General features: G+C 36.8%; 1 protein-coding gene across 2 annotated transcripts; it reads left to right on the forward strand.

Annotated features, from left to right (window-relative positions):
• Positions 1-1,196: 1,196 nt before the first annotated feature.
• Positions 1,197-4,948, forward strand: LOC139778647 (prothoracicotropic hormone-like). 2 transcript variants are annotated; one of them, XM_071716709.1, is made up of 4 exons: positions 1,197-1,254; positions 1,899-2,138; positions 3,121-3,294; positions 4,592-4,948. In XM_071716709.1, exons 1-4 carry the CDS (start codon positions 1,204-1,206, stop codon positions 4,748-4,750), a joined length of 624 nt encoding a protein of 207 aa, XP_071572810.1. In that variant the 5' UTR covers positions 1,197-1,203; the 3' UTR covers positions 4,751-4,948. The 2 variants fall into 2 exon arrangements, with proteins under 2 accessions (XP_071572810.1, XP_071572811.1); XM_071716710.1 differs by having other exon boundaries at positions 3,151-3,294.
• Positions 4,949-11,616: the final 6,668 nt, after the last annotated feature.

An 11,616-nucleotide genomic window follows, 5' to 3' on the forward strand; every position in this document is an offset into this window, starting at 1 on the left:
GATACCTGTAGTAGGAAATAGGGTCCATCTTTTAAACTTTAAAGCAATCTGTCAATCGCTTGCAAGCAATATAAAATAGTCATTAAACAATGTAATTTGTATGCCGTAATTTGTATCAGTTCCTACACGGAGAGAATTTTCTCTTAGAATTTACCCTGTAAATCATGGTATAATTGTGAGACATATATATAGGTACTACGAAGAATTTTATGCGAGCTATTCTGATTAATATCTACCATAATAAAAAATATCAATATCTATTACATTAAAATATAAAATATGTTTGAGTAAGTTTACTAAAATATACCTATCTGGGAAATTTCAATAATTTTTTAAAAATTACCAATCTGCTTGGTAATTTTTATCACGTTGTTTGTAAAGTGTCTTTTGTATATTTCAAAAATTCCTTGGTTGCCAAAGTTGTCCCAAGTTTGTAGTGAATTTAACGGTGTAAAATATAACAAAAAATTCTCTCCGTGTATCATTATGTTACGAAAATAATGTAACGATGTAACTTTTTAACAAATATGTATGATACATATTATGGTTTAATACACGTTACACGTACCGTCATACGTGCTACATCGAAACCGAGGTGATACACGTGAAATTTCCGAGCTTTGCGAGCGGGCGTTCGTACCGTGTGTGGCTCGCTTGAAAACTGTAGGTAAGCTTTTACTTCGAAAGCCATCCCGCGCTGTCTGTGTCCCAAACGCATTTGTCAATTTAGCGTTGCACATTGTTTTGCGTCACGGTAGTAAACAGCGGACAGGTATCGTGAAATTGGAGTTTTATAGGTGTCGACGTTATAGCCGCGCGTTGCAACGTTACACCAGCGGCGGCGTTAGAGCAAATGTTTCGAATGGAATTGGTGGACGCCCTTATATTCCGCGACCCCGTCACCGTGGGGTAAGGGCCGAAGGTTCGGGAGGACCTCTCGTCCGAAGGAAAAGAGTACAGTTATTTATGGATGGTGAATAGACACGAGAGAGACAAAAGACATAGATACTGCGTACTGAGCCCGAACAAAGACTGCCTGAAATCCACGCATCCCCCTTCGGACGGATATCGAGTGGCATTAATGGCATCTTAGCGGCGATGTAATGGGATCTTACCTGTCGTCGCGGAATATAGGGTCGCTATTATTTTCATAATTTCGTATATAAGGAACGGATGTTGGAGACAAGTCCTCAGTGTAGGGCGATGGCTTGTACGAGACGTGTCCCGGGAAGGATGAAGTTCCTTGTTCTTTGCGTAAGCATCAGATACGACTATGTTGCGACCCTCCTGCAATTTATTATATGTACTGTACTTGCGTTTGTGTAAACACAATACTTAATGTATTACTTAGCGTTAATTTAAAGCGCCGCGTGAAGCGTTAGGCGGAAAAATTAGATGAAAAATTCATCTTAGAAATATCACAAAATTGGCGGTCCTTATTTTAGACGACAGATTTTGATGAATTCAGTCAACTTTGGTCATTTTTATTTCATTGAGAAAAATTTTGATGGTAGTTATTATGTATTGCAGGTATTTAATATTTGACATTATGTCTTAACAATTAAGCTTCGAAGGTAATTCACATCATGAAAATGCAGTTCATATTTTCTTTTAAATAACCCCGGCCAGATTTTCTTATTGTGTCATTTTGATAACTCATAATTCGAATATTTCTTTTATATTTCAATTAAGAAAAAATCGGGTTTAATATTGCAAAAATTCTGTCAGTAAAATTAAAATTATTCCTATATAGAAGAGAAATGATCCGTGTCTGTTGTCATTGAAATTAATACCTATAAAATTTCGATAGAAGAATTCCATTCTATATACGCGACAATATAAACGGATCTCACGTATTGATTACTTCAATTACACGTTTGAATGACTGACGAAATCAGGTAATGGTCCACGGTTTGTCGGCGGAGGGCACGGGGGAAGTCTTGTCGATCGGCCGGTGGAAGGAGCAGATTATCGCGCCGGAGTTCTTGCTGGAGGATCGCGAGGATGTGTCCGAGGGCAACCGGAACGCGTTCCTCTACGAGGACAAGCGTAACTTCCGTCCCGAGGGCCTCGGCGAGGTCAAGCGTGTCACCGGCGGCGCCGAGGACGTCGGTCTGCAACCGCGTCTCGTAACGAGAGTGCGTTTGCATAATTCCTAAGAATTTCCCTTCCGTAAACTTTTTCTGCGAACAAGTGCCTTCGTTACATGACGCTGTCGCGCGTTTCAGCCAAGTTTAAATTACGAATTCATCGTGTACACAACGAAGTTGAGTGCTTCGCCTGCACTTGACGCTTGACTGTCAACCGAAGTGGTTTCTTTGTTCAAATAATTCATGGAGAGGATAAAAGTGACGTACTTAAAGATACCTTTTTCCTCGTGGAAGCTACCCCGGGTGTAAATGTATTCGATCCCTCCTGGTATCGGGCGCTTTCGTGTGCAAAGCTTATTAAACGCGCGCGGTAATTATTTTCGTTATTATTTTCTAAATTATTATGTTGAAACGCGAAGGTTTCTGCACGCGCGTCGCCGATATTATAATCCCAAAGGTCACCCAGATTTATTCAGACATGACAACTGCGACAGCGAATAATGATTTTTTTATGCTAAAATGGAAAATTGCAATTACGTTTTGCGGTAACGGGATAACGAGCGATTAAACGCGTGGCAATCCAAATTTTAAAAAGAGCGTTCCTTTTTTGCCACGTTATTCAATTATTTCGCTTCAGCTCCGTAAATCACTTTGCAGTGATGAAACAACTGTCAACCACGGAAAAGTATAATACTCGACAGATGTATACATATATTGCGTGTCGTATGGAAATTTATCTCGTCGGAAAGTCGAAAATTAACTCGTAACAAAAAGCTATCCAGCAATGCACGGTAAATATTGTGTGTATAGCATCGCTTCGTGTATTTAATTAATTAATTTCATCACGAAGGACTGTTATCTTGATTTTTTTTTCCCCCTGCAACGTCCCAGTGTTTACGCGCGTGCGACGTAAAAAAGACGCTGTTTACAGTCTCACGATAGAAAATATAATTTAACTCGACAACAAGCTATAGTACAACTCGACTTTTCAACGTGTAATTTCCGCGCTATTAATTAGTGCCTCGATTAGTGCTTGACACGAAGGCACGTTTGTTCGCAGTCTCTGCCGTGCACCTGCGAAACGCAGTACGAAATACGGGACCTGGACGAGGGGCATTATCCGAGATATCTGACCGCGTCGAGCTGCAAGCCGAAAGCCTGCCTGAGCGGCAAGTTCAATTCCTGCCGACTGCTGTACTACACGGTAAGATTGCGTGACAATCGATAATCCGTAGTGCGAAGTAGCGGATCGCTCGCCGCCCGCTATTAGAGGTGCGCCCAAGTGGTTGTCGAGTATTGTGCAAGTATACACAACTTTAATTAGCGCCGACCGCGCTAACTCTCAGCTTATTGATCACCGGGCGTCCCATCGTCATCCGGATAAACATCGCGCCGTCCGCCGCGGTAGTAACTGTAATAAGTCGCGCCGCGCCGCGATATCGAACGAATCTGCACGCTACAGTTATGCAATAGACGTACGTTTAATTACGCTTTGCGCGTTCGATTTGACACGCTTTGATTATGTAATGTTGTATTGAATATACTATAGCTATAGGTCTGCCTCCTATCTCCGTTTCGCCAGAATGACGGTATAAAATACCGGCATCGCTCTGCTGTTCTCTGTTGCTTTTCAATAATGTTATGTCATTGTATAAGGTGACTTTAGTCGTTACGTTACCATGCATTGACATTTCTTCGCAAAAAACTATGCTTGCTAATGTACTATACATAACTCTTAGTTTGAAAAAATATACATTAAGATTAAAATGGAAAAAAAACACAACAGGATATGGTTCTGTCGGTTAAAAAAAAAAAAAAAAAAAAAACATGGAGAATGTAGTTTCCAACGCGGAAAAAACATAAAAATACACAACACTTATTATTTTCTGCACCGTCTATTTTTATCCATCAGAGATAGGGGAGAATGTTAAACAAGGATGTGTAACAACATTTAACAGCGTGGTTAGAGAATTACTCGTACGCAGCAATACGTTACGCGTTCGTAATTGTATTATTCACAAGGAATGCAAGCCGTTAATATCGAAGATTAATTAACCTGTAGTTGACATCTTGTTATATTCGTTCATAATAAGAATTCACCTGCCGGCCAATTCTAATTAATAGTATTAATTTACGTGATTATTCATCCGAGAAACTTGTTGTAGAGCAGTAAATTACATCAATATGGTACATTATAACAACTTATAGCAACCTGTCCTCCGTATCATTAATTATTTCTCAGAAATAAATTTGTAAAATTACAACGTATCGCAGTATTGGCTGAATGCTTGCGCAATAAAATTCTAAATAAAAACCTATTTATGATATTCCAAAAAATTTCATTTGACACGTAAATCATCAGATTATACACGTCAAATTTCAATAAACGCTTAGGAATTAAAGGCCAATATGAAGTGTATATAGGTATACATACATATGTGGAACGTAGTTTTTATCAGACATGTAATAAATCAAGCGATAATCAGGTTGTTCTCACGTAGGTTCACGTGTTAAGCCAACGCGATTTGGACGAGTTAAGCAACGACCGTTATTCAGACGATAGCGGACTTCCGGAAACACCGCTTCCAGAAGCACTCCGTCATAAGTGGCAACTGAAGCGGTTGAAAATCCCGGTTGCGTGTGTGCCGGAGACAAGATAGAAGAAAATGATGTACGACCAGCTTGGACCAGTGTCAAACGCGATCGAGGAGATAGAATCTATAGCGGCCTCCATCGTTAAAAGGTCAATAAATATTCGGCGAATATGTAGATATGTGAGCGGCATATTGAATTTTACGCTTCTGCTTGCAATACGTACACGCTAAAATGTGAAAAAAATAAAAGTGATAAACAAATAACTGGATTGGGAATTTTGATTGTATAATTTTCACCCTTTATCAATCTTAAAACGTTAATCTGTGTTCAGCGAATTTGCAATATCTCCACTGACAAAAGTAAGCAGGCTAAAATAAATTCATCAGGAAAGCAATTAAGCATGATTTAATTTAAAAGATCAGAGACTAATTTAAAAATTTTCTTTTCGCGTCAAATGTGAATTTAAGGGTCGTTCTACATTAGTCGCAAGCAGCCAATCGCGTGAACACAAACAGTACCACTTCCGGTCGCAAATAGCAATAAAAGTACAGTTTAAATTGCTATTAATTCAATGCACTTTTCTTTGTTTCTACAAAATAAGAATTTATAATAAAATATCATTAAACTAATGAAGTTTGTATTAACATCATCTATATTGTACCTCTGAGAGAAAAAAAAGTAATTTGATTCTCATAATTTATTAATACGCACATTTTCAACCACGGAGAATAGCTCGCAGTTTTATACTACGTAAAAAGACGCTGAACACTATCCACCTGCGAAAAACGAACAAAGTTTTATGAAGCAATTTCATGAAGTAATTTATGGTTTCAGCGTCAAGGAGATAAGCACGACTAAAATCAATTAAAACGTTAATATTGCAATTTTCTTTACAAATTCGCTATAATAATGGTTATAAATGTCGTAATTGTCCAACATATCAATCTATTACTCGCTACAAAAATAATTGTTCTGTTTACCTTAATAATAAGTAATAAAAATTAATAATCTAATTCCATTTATCTTCTTTTTTGTATTTTTTTTTTTTTCTAAAAACTATTAGAATTAAATAAAATCGTTCAAGTTTAATTCAATGGGTGAAAGAGGAGAAGACTAGCTTAAAGACTTGTATCAAACTGCAACTGAAAATTTGACCTTTCTATTCGCTATTTTGCCATCAGACATCACTTTACAAGAAGGACCTATAATTTTCACGCTTCTGACATATCGAACGCATATGCACATGCAACTCTGACCTCGCGCAACAAGTCACATTCGGCACGTAAAATAATTTAAGTGGGGCAATATCGATTGCTCGCGCTTCGCGCCGAAGGGTGTGATGAAAGCTCCGTTTCCGGTCGTTCTAGGATTACCGGAGTAATCAGCGGCGCGAATAAAACTGCGCGCAATGAAATCTGCAACATACAGGTCCAATTTCGCGCAATTAATTGCGCTATAAAGTATCCGATTAAAAGAGAAGACAGGGAAGGCCGTTTAACGACAACCTCTGCCTTTATCGCCCGATTTAATTTTCAGCATACGATACTGTAGCTTCACGGCACGTTTTCTTTTTCGCATCTCGTACGTTTGACTCCCTTGCATTTATAGGAAGTGTCCTAAAATTACACATTCATAATTCTGATACAACGAGTGCGTGGTATCGGTGAAGAAACGGTTATTTCTATAATGTGTATCATAAAATCATTTTATTATATAACTCACATTTTTTATTAACTATTTTATATAAGTTTACATTTACGTACACGACATATTATATACATGCCATTAATTTTGAACAGCATCGCTTATTTTATATAGAATATACTGTTATATATAAATATAATTCATATTAATAAAATTCCCTGCGAGTATTATAATATATAAGCGTCACGTAAAAATATTAATACAAACAGAAATTTTGAAAATTAATACAGTGAAATAATAATTATCTCGTTTATGCATTACTAATATTTCTATACTAACTCAGATCCGATCAATATTATTATTTAATGTAATAATGCTATTACATTAATGTTATTAAATTCATATCAAGCTAAAACATAGTTATAAAAGAAGTAATAAATAAAATACAGAAGTAGTAAATAATGCAGAATCGATTAAACCTGGCTTGTAAGACACGTTTAATATTTGAACAGATTATACCCTGCAATTTAATGAAACAAAGTCGACTTACGTTTTAAATTTCGATAAGATCGTTCTCGCGAGTGATTGCCCTTTGAGTGAGTTGCGCAAGTATGGCAATTTTCACGTGCATATATCGTCATCTACATGGAGTATTTCTAGGAGCTCGTACAAGTGCAAGAGGAAGTTTCTCCTTGTAGATCTCGGGTACTTACTTCAGTAACAAACATTTCTTACTATAAAGGAGCACTTGATCTACCCTTAAAGATTAAAGGTATTCGAATTACACGACATATTGCAAGTTTCACGTGTTTAACGAATTCCTTGGATAAACAATTTCCCTTTAACGAAATATTCGAACGAAATAAATTACACTTGTCAGCTTTCTGAAGCCATCTCAATCATAAATAGACGGATCGCAACATCACACACAGACTGGAACATTTTAAAATTATATCTCTCTTTTAACAATATGAACTTTAACAGAGTATTATCTTTTAATAATGTTGCAGCATAATATAATTTACAAAATGGCATGTGAAAATAGTAAAATTAAATTCAAATTTCATTTTAAATATAATACCTTGCAAAGGGAAAAGTATATCATTTATCAATTTATTATTTATGTTTCGTATTAAAATAATAAACTGAAAAATGAAACAATTTCGAATGCAACGTGCCCCAAGGCGCCTCAGACATACGTCCTCCACATGCACTTCTCTCGCTGTTTTCTTTTAATTTTCAAATATTTTACGGGGCTTTTTAATAAAGAGCAACCTACTTTAACTCTTTTCATGCAAGTTGGCCGTGTTGATCCTATACTCTATCAGGACGTCAAACTTCGTTCAAGCGTTCTAGTTTGTATGCTTTCCAGAAGTCCGCTGTGTATTACGCGCCTATGAACTCTCGCAAGAAGTACAAGCTATATCCATAAAATCGACAAGCTGCCGAGCCTGCGGGTGTCCACGGCACGTTACGCACCGTACCTCGCATACACGAAAAGCCAATACTGCAAGCACTCGAGCAAGTCGGTCAAAGCACAGTCTTGAAAGCCAGCGAGCCCGAATGCGCTCCTAATCTCATTAGGTACGTACATGTGCATCGTTACAGCGGTTAGATGTACCACTTAACGATGAACCTCACGTACTAGAGCAACATCCTCGAGGTACAAGTTTCAATAAACTACCGATCGTCATTAGAAAAAGCTAATCATTGGCCAAATTGTTTCAAATTTACACATATAAATATAAGATAATTAAAATATTAGTATAAGATAATTAATATAAGATAAGTAAAATATTTAAAAAATAAAGGATACTATATAATGTAAAAGAGAGAGAGAGAGAGAGAGAGATAGTAAATGTATGAGTAATTGTAAATGTAAACATATAAATATAAAAAAGTAAGTAAAGTAAAGTAAGCTGTAGATGTAAAAAGAACAATGTAAAACATTATATTGTACGAGAATCCAAAACCGTAAGATAGGGATTAAAAAATATTGACCAAATTGTTAACCGTACTTGTGGAGACGTATGCTATTAAAAATTGAACTTCTCAAAAAACGGACTGTTATGGACAAGTATGATCTTATTTTCAATTTTATTATATCAAAAGTTTTAAAGGAGGATTTTATACTTTGTGTCGCAACGAACAATTAAATTTTCATTTAATTTTCATGAAAAGGTAAAATTTTAAAAGGTGATTTTAATAAAGGTTTTAAAATAATAAATAAAGTTGATTAAAAATAACAAGATGAATTTTGTATAGAACAATTACACAAAATTTATTCGATAAAATATTAAAACTTCAATTTTTTTTAGTCGCGATCGTCTATTTATCGTTCAATGGCAATTTTATTGCGTGAATATTCTTCATAAATTTCTATCTCCGAAAATTTAAAACGCAAATTTATTTCGGCAGATTTACGCGCAACGTATCGCGTGATGTCAAATAATTTTTCTCTCGCGCAAAAGAGTTCGCAAAAATGAAAAAAGAAATAATCAAATGCCACGTGTGATCCGCTCGTAGCGAGCATCCTTCACACAAGTCTTTCGCAATATCGTGCGCGCGACGCAGTCTTTCAAACTTTATACGGGGAATTTATTCCGGCCGACTGTGCCGAACGGCCTGTTCGTCACGCCGCATAAATTACGCGTGCATTCGTCGGTCGATCGAGCATGGTTAAAACCCCACTTCGAGAGCGTTAACGGTTTCCACGAAGCAAACACTCGAACGCTGTTTGCCCTCTTTGCCTTGACAATATTGGCCGCCCGTCACGTCACCGCTCGATGTCGGCTCGGTGCTCTGCATGCGTCTTTACTCTGCTCTCCAACCGCATGAGATTACGCATAAACGAATATAGGAGGAAGGCGGACGATTACAGCGTGTATTACCCAAAATTATGTCAGCGAATAGTCAAGTTACGTTCGGTTCAATTTGGACGAAGAATCTTTTTTCTCTTCGGTATAGGCTCAATCTCTGAAATTTCTAGTGTTAAAAAAAGTCAGAAGTGCCTGTTCTGAATACCGGAATAGTTAACCGAAATGACGTTAGTTAAAACAAAAGTCTGGTAGTTATTACTTCTCGTGCATAATTCCGGGATCGCACCAAACCATAAAAAACTGATGTAATGAAAAAGTTGGATTTTACATTGGGTATTACAAACTTTCCTTTTACCGAAAACAAGAGAAATGATTTGTTGTACCATTATTAGAATTAAATTGTACAAGAAAGAACTGATACACACGCGCAAAATAATCTCAAATGGAAATAATAATACAATTAAAAACACATAAAAATTGATAAATATAGGTACCGCATCTAAAATTAATAACAAGGTTATTAGAAATATTCTATAGTAAAGGACAGATTATAAAAAAGGGGCTTTTCATTATAAATATAGTGAATGATTTTCTTTTGCGATTTTATCTGACTCTAACAAAATTTTGCGAATCTAAAATTCAATGGAGGATAAAATTCCTCGACGACATGTAACACGTGCGAAATATTTGCGGCCAACTCGCATGGGCAACCAGTAAATCAACGTATACAAATATTTGCGCAACGCATACGTTTACATCCCATTACAGATTACAAGAGCGCATTCTAGATGCGTAAACTCCGAGGGTCGACGAACAATGATGCCAATAGCAACGTGGCTTGGGAATATCACGGTGGTTATATAAGCCGAACAGAAACTACACGTTTGATATCCTAAGGAGAACCGAAATTGACATACAGATATGTATTCAAATATTAACCACCCCTGTAAATGGTTAACTGACATGAAAGGTACGGTGAGCGACGGATATCCGGAAAATTGTTCCCTCTTCGAAGAGCTTATTCGTGTGTCAAGGTCAAAGATGCCGTGGAGAATACCAGTTTGCCGTTTGTCAAAACGGTACTATACGTATCGATTGTATGATTTTTGTCGAATAATAATAAGACCGAAGAGAGAAGAGAGAGCTCGTCTCTTCCGGATATCTCTTCGTAGGAAGAGCAATATTATTGAAAAGGAACCGAGCTGTTCTAGGATTTTTATTTCTGGCACTACGGTGGCGGTGGCGGTGGTGCCTTTACGTGACGGTGTCTCAAAATGAATACGCGCATGGTCGCGATTGACCGTTCGCTCTTGTTTTTTCTGGCCCTCATCCGGCGCTCACGCACGCACACGGGGATATCGTCGGCCTCGGGCTGACATTCCGGCCCTCGAGCGCGGATATAGCCACTCGAGCCACTGTTTGCGATCCGGCTGATCTTTCATTTACCCTGCAGGTGGGCGTGTTGCCGGCGGCTCAGCCGTACTTCGCTTCCACTATCTATCTATCGCGCCGTATCGTATCCCCCCGATAAAAGCGACGGTGACGCGCGTCGCGACCGGCGCGGCGGATCGAATTGCGCACTCGCTCGCTGATCGATATGATAATAATCAACGCTCCAGACGCGTTGTTAGTTGACCGAATAGAATAATTCAGAAACGAAAAGTATATGAAATTAATTCTGACGAGAAACACAAAGTTAATTAGTCGACGCGTTCAATATTATGAATTATTGTACCTGTAATGTAAACAGGTGTTTGCATTTTATTATTTTACTTATAAAACGCAGCCAATATTGCGATTAAAAAATTATATGTGATTTTCGCGAACTTGATCGAAAATTTAAACAACAGTAAATATGATGGGGGATTAATTTTATCAACACTATATATTTTTTAAAGGCCGATCGTGTTCAAGTGTCGATGAATTTAAACGGAAGAAATTACAATGTCTAATAGAGAAGGTAAATTATTCATCGATATTGGTATTATTGATTCGAAATTGGTATTACATGCAATATTAGAAAGATTGATCGAAATCATCAGTGTATTACTCGATTTCGCGTATGATGAACTATATATTGAACTATAATTGATTCCGAAATGTGCATCACTTTTAATAAATAAAGCGATTTAAGCAATTTAAAATATAATTTTAAAGTTACTGTGAAATAATGCTTAAAATATATATCAAAATCATTCTTACTTTTTCAATAGAGAATGTTACAGTCACTGTCAACATAAATTTCACAGTAACACAAGATTCAAGCAATTATTCAAAATTATTCAAGCATAAAATATAATTCTATACGAATTATATATGTCGAAATCTTAAAAAGGAGGAATTTGAGAAATCGAAAGAAAAATGGAAGTAAAAGAGTAAATTTTCCTATGAATAAAAGTTCCTATAAAAATTTACAAGTTTCTATAAATAAAAAAAATTAGTTTGATAATCAGGCGTTTTCTTGGAAA

This window comes from Temnothorax nylanderi, unplaced genomic scaffold, assembly GCF_030848795.1.
Source record: "Temnothorax nylanderi isolate EJ_2023f unplaced genomic scaffold, tnyl_v1.0 TNYL_tig0191_pilon, whole genome shotgun sequence".
Classification (NCBI taxonomy): Eukaryota; Metazoa; Arthropoda; class Insecta; order Hymenoptera; family Formicidae; genus Temnothorax; species Temnothorax nylanderi.

Coding starts and splice junctions, on each gene's coding strand:
- LOC139778647 (XM_071716709.1), top strand. CDS start 1,204: ATGGCTTGTACGAGACGTGTCCCGGGAAGGATGAAGTTCCTTGTTCTT. Junction 1,255..1,898: donor TGAAGTTCCTTGTTCTTTGC/GTAAGCATCAGA, acceptor TGACGAAATCAG/GTAATGGTCCACGGTTTGTC. Junction 2,139..3,120: donor AACCGCGTCTCGTAACGAGA/GTGCGTTTGCAT, acceptor TGCCTCGATTAG/TGCTTGACACGAAGGCACGT.